Source organism: Podarcis bocagei (genome assembly GCF_964188305.1).
Source record: "Podarcis bocagei genome assembly, chromosome: 1".
NCBI classification, from domain to species: domain Eukaryota; kingdom Metazoa; phylum Chordata; class Lepidosauria; order Squamata; family Lacertidae; genus Podarcis; species Podarcis bocagei.
In genome coordinates, this window is record NC_138125.1 from 114,106,671 (window position 1) to 114,120,408 (window position 13,738).

Below are 13,738 nucleotides of genomic sequence, written 5' to 3' on the forward strand. Positions count from 1 at the left end.
CCTTTTTGAGGGCATCACACAAGGTACTGGTGGGCTCACTGGTGCCCACAGGCACTGTGTTGGTGACCAGTGTTATTGCTTGCACGGTGTATGTGTGAATGAGCCATTGCAGATTAGGCAGTGCACAAATACAATGTTCATTTCACCTCAAAAGACAATGCAATTCAGTGAAGTCAGTTGCATGCTATTAAATGATGTGCAAGAAGTCGATTTAGGTACAGTACATGTATGAACCAGTGCAGAAAACAGATCCACTTGTGCGCACATTTCACCTTAATGCGCCATTTCTGCACCAGAGAATTGGAAAGCTTGTCATTTGAGCTCATTGTTTTTCATTACATGTCAGGCCTTGTCCTCCGGTTTCTCTGCTATCCATGCCACACCCCTCATTTGAAGAGCATCGATTGATAAATCAAATTCCATTAAAAGCCAGCAAGAGTGGCTGAGTATTGCTAAACAATTTTCTTGGGTAAATTACATGAATGTTGAAGGCAAACAGGACATAACTGATTCATGATGGTGCATTAGCAGAGCACTTAGGAGTGGTTGTGGCACTGCTGAGTGACGTGACTTGTGGGTCAGCATGGAAGAGTAAGAATATACTTCCAAAATGACAGATCTTTGCTGTCGAGATACAAGGAGCTGCTTGCATCATGACCTCTGGTTTCCTTGTTGGCAGGGCTGATTTGGAGATCACATATGGCAAAGGGCTGGATAAACTGGCCCACAAGCTCACCAAAGCATTGGGCAAAATGAAGGTCAGGTAAGTGACATCAGTTCCCACCTAGAACCCAGTTGCTCCGATAGGGTTTTCTTTTTCCTTTGTCATGGAAAGTTGTAGTCTAGGGCCCTGGGCGTACATGAGGCTCCCATTGCTTCCTATGGCAAATGGAGCTCCAGAAGTGCGCCTGGTCCTTTGCCCTTCTGTGCCCAACAATGAAAACCCCTTGCTCAGCAAAAGGTCTGCCTTCCTGGCAGCCATACTTACAGTATGCTGCCTTCTGAGCTAGGCATATGTATTGAGGGGGTGCTGCCACACAGATGCTGCTGACACATTCTCAACAATAGAATGGGGGGGGGGAGGTCAGTGGAATCCCCAACATCTAATAGAATGGGGCAGCTGTTCCCAGGTTTGTCTTTTCTCTAAAATGGCTGGCACAAGTTTAAAGTCATCTTCTGTGTTTTTAAGGTGACAGTGGCTTGCCGAACAGCTGCAATTCCTCTTGCAAAACAACCGTTGTGGATTGAGTTTGATCCCCAGTTAATTGCACAAAATGGCATCCTATGTAAATCTCCATGCAGAACTGTTAAAATGTATTGTGTCTGAGACCAGATTTTTAGCAGACGTGTTGAAGTAAGAATAAATGTGTATACTATATTTCCTCCCCCCCCCCTTTTTTTTTTGTTTGGTCTCCATTCAGTTATATTTGCAGTGCCTGGCAATGTGTTTCTGAAGGGATGAAATCTGCCTCCGATTTGCACAAGTAAGTACAGTCTGGTCCATTATTCAAAGTCCACTGAGAGCTGGGAGGGTTTTAAAACCTGTACAATCAACATGGCAGTTTTTATTGCCTACTCTGGGATTGCATGGAGAATATTTACTGCATTTCCCTCGGCGGTTGTCTAGCAAATAATTTTTCGGAAGGCAAATGTTAATGCAGCAGGTGTATATGTTTTATGTTCTGTGCCCAGGAAACTTGGCAAAGCCATTCAGATGGAAGCTATAAGTCCAACAAATCACGTCCTGGAGGAGCATGAGAAGAGGAAAAAAGCAGTGAGTTCAAATAACCTTGCTTTTCTGATGATCTGGTGCAATGTCTGTGCAGGTGATGATGCATAATGCACAAAGTTCTGTTTCTAAGTAAGGCTGCATCGTTAAAGTCAATGGCTTCTGATTGCTGGTGGCTTCTGGTTGTGTCAGCAGGAGCAGGATCACAACCTAAGTCTATGAGGATTTGGTTTTGCAAAGGGCCTCTTGCCAATCTGGTGTGATGCTAATATTATTGTCCACTTGCGCTAAATATATATATTTCCTTTAAAATCTTTAGATTCCGACTTTCCTTAAAAGGCCCAATCTGGCTAGATTTTCTTAGGCTGTACATTGATAATGGAACAAAGCCATATTGTCTCGCCCCTCATATACCCAATCCATCACTGTGCTCTGCAGGATACCATCTTAATAGAAGATCCATTCCAGACCTTTGGATTTCCCTCCTGTTACATATTAGGCAGGAACTATCTCTGTTGAAAGACCTTCCTCTTTCAACAAGTTAAGATCTCTACTGTACATGTATCTGTACTAGAACCATTTTTATATATGGAATTGTCTTTCAAGTGTTTGCATTTATTTTTATATAGGTAACTGCTTTTAATTGTTTTTTGCACTTCGATGTCTCATGGTTGTTGTTTTTTTATATACCATATTTTTTGCACCATAACACTCACTTTTTTCCTCCTAAAAAGTAAGGGGAAATGTCTGTGCGTGTTATGGAGGGAATGCCTACAGGTGGTATGCCTACGGATTTTCCTCCTCTAAAAACTACGTGCGTGTTATGGTCAGGTGCGTGCTATAGAGCGAAAAATACAGTAATTGTACATTTTATGGTTGTAGCCTCCCCGGGGATATTATGGTTAAGGACAGAGGAGAAATCAAATAAATAAATAAATAAGCAAGCAAGCAAGCAATGATATGCTTCTCAAATGTCATTGTGTTTCTCTTCCATAAGCTAGATAATACAGTTGCGAAGGCAGCGGACCTGGTGACCGGCAACTGGCGCCAACAAATAAAGGCAAGTTTCCATTTTTCGTTGTTGCAAAGGTACCAAGTCAAGATCAACCCCAGGAAACTCTTCCGCGTCCCGTTGAATTCAGCTACACGAAGGGGGCTAAGAAGTGCTTGATTAGATTATGTACCATGGTTTGAAATAAAAGGCATTGGTTAGCTATGCTAGAATGCAGATATAGAGGGAGTTTGAAAAACCATCTATGGAGAGGAAAGGCAGCCCCATGTGGTATCATCTGTATGAGCCTTAAACAGCAAAGGAGATGATCTATAGGCTAAATGGAGCATAGGAAGCTTCCTTACACTAGCCACTGGTCCATCTAACTCTATATTGTCTACACTGACTGGCAGTGGCTCTCCAGAGCTTCACAAATGAATCTTTAGTTGTCCTACCATGATTGAAGATGGGTCCTTTTGCATGCCAAAAAAAACCCACCAAATTGTTTTTCCACTTGGCTATAGAACTTTCCTTCCCCTCACTCCCAATGGAACAACAAAGCTGTGTACCGTTTTTCTGGTGCAAGGCACCTTCCTGTGTTTCTATAAACTACAAAGGTATCCAGCACCCAAAATTTCGCTTGCAGGCATTTGAAACTATAGATCTGTGGTGCCCATCTTTGCTGTTCCAGACCAGGTTAACAAAGTTAAAAATGATTGTGTGTGTGTGTACATGTTTGCAAGTAGTTTCTGGTCGCATCCACTCTATGAATGCACATGGCTTCCCCCAAAGAATCCTGAGAACTTCAGTTTGGGGGGTGGAGTGCCTGGAATTGTAGTTCTGTGAGGAGGGAACTACAATTCCCAGGATTCTTTGGGAGGAAGCCATGCGCTTTAAATGCACGGTGTGGATGTGACCTCTGTGACACAGGTGAAGAAGATACATACTTCCCAGGAATTCCAGCCCAGGTTGCTGTTGGTGAGCCTGTGCAGATCAGTTTGCTGCAACTGAATCTCAGTGGAGGTCTTTAGATCAACACCATTTGTGGAGCTTACAAACACAAGGATTAATTTATGTGTTCAAGAGCAGCTAGTAACTGAATGCAGCATAATGAGAAGTCCTCACTTGTCCTCTGCCTGATGATATCTCCTTTGCACCATACGCCGCGCTCGCCATTCCAAGACAATGACATCTTACCCACTGTCAGAGTCGCGCCCTAACCCCTTCCATCAGTGAAAGACGAGTCTGGGCAGAGAACAATAATCACGACATCGAATAATAAATTGTCTATGAGAGATCCCTACTCAGTTCGATCCCCAGCTCAGCTTGAAAAATATGCAGTTTCCTTCAACCCCTCACATCCCAATTGATTTCTGTGTGTTTGGTGGCAGGCCAAGAAGAAATTAAAGGAGCTAACCAAGAACCACGAAGCGCTCTTCCGTGAAACAGAGAGCTCCCAAGCGCTGGCTTCACCAAAGACCAAAAGGAAGGTAAATCTTCAGACAGGCGCTTGCCTCTTGGGTTTCTACACAGCCAGATTACCTGCCTGCAACCATGTGGGTTGTGTGTAAGAGAATGGGTGTCCCCAGGAAAATTCCCAGTGTCCCCTGGGCCAAGAGCATTAGGTCACATGATGCAGTGCAATCTCCTCCACAGTAGAAGCTAAGGTAGTTGACAAATCATGAAGACAGTGTGGTGGCATGGTTAGAGGGCTGGACTACGTCCAGAGAGGCCCAGATTCCATACACTCCCAACATTTCTCTGATGAAAATTGGGACATCCAATTTTTTAAATAATAATCATAATAATATAGTACCCCACCCATCTGACAGGGTAGCCCCGACCACTGTGGATGGCTTCCAACATACGTATATAAAAACATACTGAAACATTAATTATAAGAATATAAGTTTACCACTTCTTTTCACTATCCTCCCTCCTTTCTTCTTCCCCAATCAAATCCACGCTTGATGGTGAAGCTCCATACATGACCTTGGGTCAGTTACTATCTCTCTCCCTAGCTTATCTCATAGGGTTATTATGAGGATAAAATGGTGGACAAGAGCCATGTGTGAGGTTATTGAATTGAACGTTGGGCTATAAAAGTAGTAACGATAATAACAGCCTACTTTTCTGAAGCATTGGTCCTGCCAGGCTGCTAGATAAAATGACAAGAGTCAATCTATTAGGTGTCTTTGAGGGGAGAGGGTGACTTTCAGCATTGTGAAGCAAAGACTCATGATTTGCTACACACAAAACACAGTTTTCTGCATGTTGTCATGCACATAGCACGCTGTTAAGCTGTTGGCCTTACCTCTCCTGACCTCACAGGTGCATAAATAGAAGATAATTTGCCCCTGCCAACACGGCTATGAGAACAATGCCTCTGGTGAGAGAAGTCAATCATCTTTCTCTTTTTTTAAACAACTTGCATTTATATTTTCATTTCAGTTGCTCAGAAACCTGGAAAAATCTGCGACGAAACTGGGAAAGGACGATGAAGATTACTATGACAAGAATCTAGCTGCCTGTAAAACTAGGTTGAAATGGGAAAGCACTTTAGAAAATTGCCACCAGGCAAGTCGTTTGAGGTTCTTTTCTTGTGCTGTTGTACATTTTCATTCTGACACTTCCCCTTGAATATAAACAAGCCTCATTTCTGCACTGCCATCCATTTTTTATTTTGATTTGCAATTCAGTGAGAACAGTGAGGTACCTCCTGATCTGCAGCTGTGTGTTCGAGAAGGGAAAGGGGGTGGGTGGGAATCAAGGTCCTGGGAGCAGAGGACTACTCTTGGAAGTTATAAACATTAAAGGGAGGAGCTGCAGATCAAAATGCAGCTCAAGATTTGAGCACATGTTCTGCAAGCCGGACGGTTCCAGGTCGAGTTCCTCAACTCTACAACTAGAAAGGCCTCAGGCTGGAGCCAGTTAGAGTAGACGACCCCAGGTGAATCAGACCAAAACTCAGAGGTATGTCCAAGATTCCATCTCTGGCATCTCTCCAGAGAAGGCTATATAAAACCCCGGAGCAGTGCTGACTTGGCATATCCTCAGAATGACATAGCTTCATATGTTTGTGCATGCATTTGTCACCCCATGCTAGCATAGCAAATTGTCCCAGGGAATAAAAAAGTCAGTCCTGCAACATCCACTGGAGTTGCTTGATGATGATGATGATGATTGTGGCGTTCGTATGGAGCCCCCGGTCGTCTCACAGAGTACACCACTAATCCGCTGCCACCAACCAGGTCCTCCCCGGTAAAATCACTTAGTCTCAGTCAGGTTCTCAAATTAACAAAGAAGAGTGTAGTTTATTTCAGACACAAACAAACTTTAACCGCATTCCAAACCTACTCTACCGCATTCCAAACCTACCCTAAACAGAAGCTAATAAAGGAGGAACTCCTTGTATTAGACAACTCTATCAGGAACCACCAAGCTTGGCAAGAGTTCCAAAAGGAAAAACAAAACATTTACCACTCTCAACTGGAGCTACTGAAAAAACAGAAAAACAAGAAACTCTCCAACCTTTCCAACCTACAGGCTACTAATCAAAACAAGATCAACAATATTGTCAATCTCTCACAACAAGCACTCAGCCCAGCCGAGGAATCAGTCCTTTCACGTGGACTGTCATTCTGCCCTGCCAAATCCCCACACATGATTCAGTTCTACGGGGACTTGGAAGCATTTTTCCGCCGTTTACGCCTGAAGGAGTATTTTCAACACACACAACAACAAGACAAATCAGAACAAACAACAACTTCACAACACAACGCCTCTCAACCCACTGGAGAACAACAACCACCCTCCCAACAGAACACTGACCACCAACTACCACCGAAAAAGTGTTACACAAAAAGGGACTCCACATGGACCCCTCCTGATGGACGCAATACCACACTGGACTTGTACATTGACTGCTTCCGCCACAGAATCCAAACAGATGTGACCAGAAAACACCATCGCTTACAACAAAATCTAAACCATGCTGAAAGGAGAGCCATAAATAATCTCAGAAACAACCCAGACATTATAATTAAAGAAGCAGACAAAGGTGGAGCTGTCGTCATCATGAACAAAACTGACTACATTCAGGAGGCTCACAAACAACTTTCCAATACCGCCTTTTACACAAAATTGGACTCAGACCCCACACAAGAATACAAGAAAGAACTAAACAAGATTGTTAAGGAGCTACCCCCACACATCCAAGAACAGATCCTCACCAACACACCAACAGAACCTCGACCAGGAACTTTCTATCTTCTACCCAAAATACACAAACCAGGAAATCCAGGACGCCCCATCATTTCAGGTATTGGCACTGTTACAGTGGGTGTCTCCGGTTATATGGACTCTGTTCTGAAACCATATGCCATCAATGCTCCCAGCTATGTACGTGACACCACAGATTTTCTGAGGAAAATACAATCTTTAAATAATCTTCCCAACAATACTATACTAGCTACTATGGATGTGGAATCTCTGTATACCAACATCCCACACAACGATGGTTTACAAGCTATAAGGAACACCATATCAGATAAAACCACAGCGGACCTTGCCACCAAACTCTGCCAATTTGTCCTTACCCACAACAACTTCAAATTCAGTGATGACCTGTTCCTTCAGATCAGCGGCACAGCAATGGGCACCCGCATGGCCCCACAGTATGCCAACATCTTCATGGCAGATTTAGAACAACGTTTCCTGAACTCCTACCCACTCAAACCTCTCTTGTACCTGCGATACATTGACGATATTTTTATCATCTGGACACATGGTCAACAGACCCTGGACACCTTTCACCAGAAATTTAATGATTTTCACCCCACAATCAACCTTACAATGAATCAATCTATGCAAGAAATACATTTTTTGGACACTACTATAAAAATACAGGATGGGCGCATAGACACCACCTTATACCGCAAACCAACTGACCGACAAACATATCTACATGCCTCTAGCTACCATCCCAAACATACCAAACAGTCCATTGTATATAGCCAGGCACTACGTTACAGCCGCATCTGTTCCAATTCTACAGACAGAGACTCTCACCTAAGAGATCTACAGCAAACCTTCTCAGAACTAAAATACCCAGCAGATGAAGTTAGACAACAGATCAACAGAGCCAGACTGATACCCAGAGAGAACTTGCTGCAAGACAGACCCAAAAAAGAAAATAACAGAACACCTCTAGTCATCACATACAGCTCCCAAGTTAAAACAGTACAACGCATCATCAGAGATCTACAACCTCTCCTGGACAATGACAGTTCTCTTTCTCAAGCTCTGGGAGGAAGACCTTTCATTGCCTACAGACAGCCACCCAATCTTAAACAACTCCTAACCCACAATAATACTACAACCAGACTTAACACAGACACTGGCACCAGAGCCTGCAATAAACCCAGATGCCAACTTTGCTGCCACAAACACCCGGACAACACCATTACTGGCCCCAACAACATCACACATACCATCTCGGGACTATTTAATTGCTCATCGTCTAACATTGTGTATGCCATCAAATGCCAACAGTGTCCTTCAGCTCTCTATATTGGACAAACAGGCCAAACCTTACGCCAAAGAATAAACGGACATAAATCTGACATCAAGAATCACAGAACAGAGAAACCAGTAGGAGAACACTTCAATCTCCCAGGACATTCTATACAAGATCTCAAAGTAGCTGTTTTACTACAAAGGAATTTCAGAAATAGACTGGAAAGAGAAGCTGCTGAATTACAACTCATTACCAAACTTAAAACCATGGAAAGACCTGGGCTGAACAAAGACATTGGATTCTTATCTCACTATACATGACTAAACCATTTCTCACCTTCCCACCCCTTGCCTTTTCCTGTAAGACCTATTACAGTCGTTAAGAGTCGTCAAGAGGCTCTCTCAGCTATCTGCCTATCTCCCATTCCCACCACCCTTCTGAGTAACACCCCTCCCCACCTTCTCACTATATAGAAGGATCTGGCAACTTCTGTTTCAGTGTATCTGAAGAAGTGTGCATGCACACGAAAGCTCATACCAAGAACTAACTTAGTTGGTCTTTAAGGTGCTACTGGAAGGAATTTTTTTATTTTGACTATGGCAGACCAACACGGCTACCTATCTACTACTGATTCCAAACCTTGTTACTCTTTGCTTTCTTAGTTTTGTTTTATCCTGTCTCTATCTCTTCTACCTCCCCTCACACAAGAACCCACTGCACTAACTGTCTCTCTATTACCTGCCAACTGCTTTTCCAACTGCCTTTCCCAACCAACCCACTAAAACCAACCAACTGCCCACCAACAACTAACTCAAACCTCGGGCTAAGCCCTTTTATATACAGGTAGGCTCCGCCTCTGGCTTTCCTATTGGTTTACATTTTAACCCTTTCTCTCCCCCCTGTACAGACATTTTTCAAACGAACGAGCAAATGCTAGCATAGCAAATCGTCCCAGGGAATAAGAAAGTCAGTCCCGCAACATCCACTGGAATTGCTTGATGATGATGATTTTGATTTTGTTATTTATGTCCTGCCTATGTGGCTGGGTTTCCCCTGCTTCTCTGGGGCTGCTTTTATTTCCTAGTTTCTTAAGGGAAGATATCCCTTTGGCACCAGCACACCAAGCAATTTAATCTAGCCTTGAAATTGCTTGATTCTCACCCATCTCAAAAGGGTGGAGGCTCACACAGAGCCCCAGTTTGCACCTAAGCCAAGCTTATGAAGTAGCAAACGTTTGGGCTCTTGGAGAGGAGATCCCAGCCTCTTTGCTGGTGATCCCTGGTCATTTTTGCTGCTGTGTTGAGCTCAGCTGTACTTTGGCTTAGTGTGTTGCCTGGGGGTGGAAAACAGCACTCACTGCCAGGACCATGACACGGCTTGGGAGAGAGGCTCAGAAGCATCATTGAATGTGACCCATGGGGTCAGTGTGGATGTTTACCCCCCATGGCAAAATCTGTAGATCCAACAAAGCTGCAACATCTGGTTTGTCATAGACAACGTTATAATCTGACTTGAAACGTAATGAAATGTAATTCATCAAAGAGGCTTTTTAAAGAAACACCCTCCCACCCCCAAAAAGCACCAGCATCAACAGATTGGCCGTAAATTTCATACTCAATCATTTCTTTTCTAGAAGCAGAAATTTAATTAAATGCTGTTAAGCATCACCACCTCCACAGAGTCACTGTATTTTTAATCACATGCTGAGTTCTGTTCCAAGCCTTTTAGCATTCTTCAGCTAAAGGAACACCTACATAAAAGAGACGAAGGGTGCAATGCAGCCAAAGCAAAACACTTTTAAACCCGGTTGATTTCAGTGGAGGGAGAATCATGTGCTTCACATGTGTGCCTATGGCTGTTTGGGTGCACCCTTTCCACTCACAGGGGTCCTAAGTACTTGTGTGATGTAATGAGTAGGTTGATAGTAGGGACGCGGGTGGCGCTGTGGTCTAAACCACTGAGCTTCTTGGGCTTGCCGATCAGAAGGTTGGCAGTTTGAATCCCCGCGACGGGGTGAGCTCCCATTGCTCTTTCCCAGCTCCTGCCAACCTAGCAGTTCGAAAGCATGCCAGTGCAAGTAGATACATAGGTATCACTGCAGAGAGAAGGTAAATGGTGTTTCCGTGCACTCTGGCTTCCGTCACAGTGTTCCGTTGCGCCAGAAGCAGTTTAGTTATGCTGGCCATGTGACCTGAAAGCTGTCTGTGGACAAACTCCGGCTCCCTCGACCTGAAAGCAAGATGAGTGCCGCAACCCCATATTCGCCTTTGACTGGACTTAACCATCCAAGGGTCCTTTACCTTTACCTAGGTTGATAGTACAGTGGTACCTTGGGTTACATACACTTCAGGTTACAGACTCCGCTAACCCAGAAATAGTCCCTCTGGTTAAGAACTTTGCTTCAGGATGAGAACAGAAATTGTGCTCCAAATAATAATTCTAGCATGACTAGAAACCATGGATGGAAATTGCAGGGCAGGTTTTGGGGGACATATTAGGAACACTTCCTATTGGTAATGCTCAAAATAAAAAAAATTCCTTCCTGTAGCACCTTAATTTTTTTTATTTTGACTATGGCAGACCAACACGGTTACCTATCTGTTATTGGTAATGCTGTTCAGCAGTGGAGCAGATTGTCTTGGGATGTGGCAGGTTCTCATTTGCAGGAGCTATTTTTGCATAGTCTGGATTGGGGACGGGGTTCCTCTGGTGGCTCTGTGTGCAGCAGACCAATCTAATCCTTGCAGATTGCCCATTTTGTGTGGTAATGGCTTCCTCCCTTCCTTTAAACAGAGCATCCTAGAACTCGAAAAGGAGCGACTGCATCTTCTGTGCAATACATTAAATTGTTACAGCCAGCATCTTTCCAGTTTGGCACAGAACCTAATTGCGGTATGTAATATTACAATTTTTTACCTCCAGTGGTTAGAAAGTTCGTTTTTAAAAAGGAACTGTTTCCAGTTCAAGAACGTTGTTTTGCAAAATGAACTGGTTCAGTTCCAGTTCATCCAAATGAACCGTTTAGTTCATAAAAAGTTCATCCTTGGCATACATTTTTTCAGCATTCAGAATGTTACCAGCCAGTATGCTGAACCAAAGTCCAAAAGCAAATCGGAGGCCACACACAAGTAATAAGATGTCTGATAGACAGAACGTAAGCAGGTTAAACTTTCCCCATAATTGTATTTCCATACTAGAAGACTTACTCTGTTTTATTTCTGCCACCTACACAGCTCTTAGAGGCACAAAGCATCACTGTTGCTAAGGAATCCGAAAGAAGGAATGTGAGGCATTTCTCTCTTCTAACCTGAATAGCTTGCAGCAAGAAGTACAGGTCCAGGAAATGCCTCACATTCCTTCTGATTCCTTAGCAACAGTGACTGACTGAGTGTCTTTAGCAACAGCCTAATAAGCCTTAGACCGTTTCTGCCACATTTAGCTTTGCAACTTTCTTTAGAAATGTTTAGTTGATTTTTTTAAATCAACCTCCGGGCCTCCTGCTGGGGGATGGCGAGGGCAAAAGTAATGAACATGAAGATGAACTATAAATCATTCAAAGTTCTATCCCCAAACTGAACTTTATTCACCTTTAGAACACATGACATTTACAAGTACTACTTTCAGGTGTAGTTCAGAGATTTTTGAACTACCGTAGTTTTCGCTCCATAACACGCATTTTTTTCCTCCTAGAAAGTAAGGGGAAATGTCTGTGCGTGTTACGGAGCGAATGCTTCCCTCCTCCGTGGTTTCCAGCGGGAGAAGAGCCGCTGAATGGGGAGGAGAGAGGGACAGAGTGCCTGCTTCTTTAAAGGAGCAAAGCGAGAGGGGAGAGGAGCCGCTTACACGAGTGTAAGCGGCTCCTGTCCGGTTGGCTCCTTTAAAGCAAGAAGGTTTTGCTTCTCTCCCTCCTCCCCACTCAGCGGCTCTTATCCCGCTTTGCGGGGGGAGGGAGAGAAGCAGAGCTGGAGGGACAGAGAACAACCGGTAGGCTCCTTTAACGCAAGCACGTTCTGCTTCTCTCCCTCCTTAGCGAGCTGAAAAACTTTGCTGGAGGGACAGAGAGCCTGCTTGCTTTAAAGGAGCAAAGCGAGAGGGGAGGGGAGCCGCTTACACGAGTGTAAGCGGCTCCTGTCCGGTTGGCTCCTTTAAAGCAAGAAGGTTTTGCTTCTCTCCCTCCTCCCCACTCAGCGGCTCTTATCCCGCTTTGCGGGGGGAGGGAGAGAAGCAGAGCTGGAGGGACAGAGAACAACCGGTAGGCTCCTTTAACGCAAGCACGTTCTGCTTCTCTCCCTCCTTAGCGAGCTGAAAAACTTTGCTGGAGGGACAGAGAGCCTGCTTGCTTTAAAGGAGCAAAGCGAGAGGGGAGGGGAGCCGCTTACACGAGTGTAAGCGGCTCCTGTCCGGTCGGCTCCTTTAAAGCAAGCAGGCTCTCTGTCCCTCCAGCAAAGTTTTTCAGCTCGCTAAGGAGGGAGAGAAGCAGAACCTCCTTGCTTTAAAGTCAGATCACATAGCATGACCATGGCTACAGTTTGCACCAAAAAAATCACGCACCCACTGTTACCTGGGGCTGCAGTGGTGCAAAAACATGGTTACAAACATGGATCCACATGGATCCTCAGGATTTTTGCATTGGGCTACCCCAAACTCACCGTCAGATCACATGTCTGTGGCCACAGCATGAACCACAAAAATCATACATCCACTGTTTCGTTTAGAATATTTTTTTTCTTGTTTTCCTCCTCTAAAATCTACATGCGTGTTATGGTCGGGTGCGTGTTATCGAGCGAAAAATACGGTAGTTAGTGAACTTTGTTCAATGGGACTAATTCATTCTAAGCACTGTTCACTTCCATCTAAATACTATTAGAACTTCTTTTCATATCGAATCTTGTTTGTCCTGATTCTAGTGCCACACAAGGCTTCATAATGCGGTCAGTGAAGTGGATGCACACAAGGACACACAGATGTTGGGAGAAGAAATGTCCATGCCTGCTACAGAGACCAAGCTGGAGCTGTTATTAACAGACTATTATGTAAGTGCACTACTGAGATGCTTGTCATCATGACGGGCAATGTTTGTATGGCAATAGGAACTGCCTGCTAGGGCTGGGCAATTTATCGATATATCTTTCAAACCCAGTTTGAAGTCCATATCGAGATATCAGTTTCATAGTTTTTGACCTGGCAATGTATCGTGAATAAGGATGTTTGTGTGTGTGCTATGCAAAAATCACAATGTAGGAAAAAGCATGGAACCAACCAATGCTTTTCTTGATTCCTGCCGCCTGTTAACTCTGCTGGCTCAGCTCTCCCCCGCCTCCTTCAGGGAGCAGCGAACCACAAGAGCATTGGCCGGCGAAAACCACAATGCAGTAAAAACTGAAGCCAGCCAGTGCCTCTACGTAGCTCCATCCTTATTTCAGACATCGTAACATAGCAGTATATCACAATGTTTAGCCAATGCTATATCACAATGTTGAAAACAAGATATCGCCCAGTA

The 13,738-nt window shown here is 44.2% G+C and overlaps 1 protein-coding gene across 3 annotated transcripts in view; it reads left to right on the top strand.

Annotated features, from left to right (window-relative positions):
* NOSTRIN (nitric oxide synthase trafficking) overlaps positions 1–13,738 on the top strand; it is a 33,123-nt gene that overhangs the window by 10,123 nt on the left and 9,262 nt on the right. For all 3 annotated transcript variants that reach the window (XM_081180639.1, XM_081180640.1, XM_081180641.1), the window contains exons 3-10: positions 680–763; positions 1,422–1,484; positions 1,693–1,774; positions 2,727–2,789; positions 4,112–4,210; positions 5,172–5,297; positions 11,032–11,130; positions 13,146–13,271. In XM_081180639.1, coding sequence (XP_081036765.1) covers positions 680–763; positions 1,422–1,484; positions 1,693–1,774; positions 2,727–2,789; positions 4,112–4,210; positions 5,172–5,297; positions 11,032–11,130; positions 13,146–13,271 — 742 coding nt within the window. The remainder of the gene's footprint in view (positions 1–679; positions 764–1,421; positions 1,485–1,692; positions 1,775–2,726; positions 2,790–4,111; positions 4,211–5,171; positions 5,298–11,031; positions 11,131–13,145; positions 13,272–13,738) is intronic.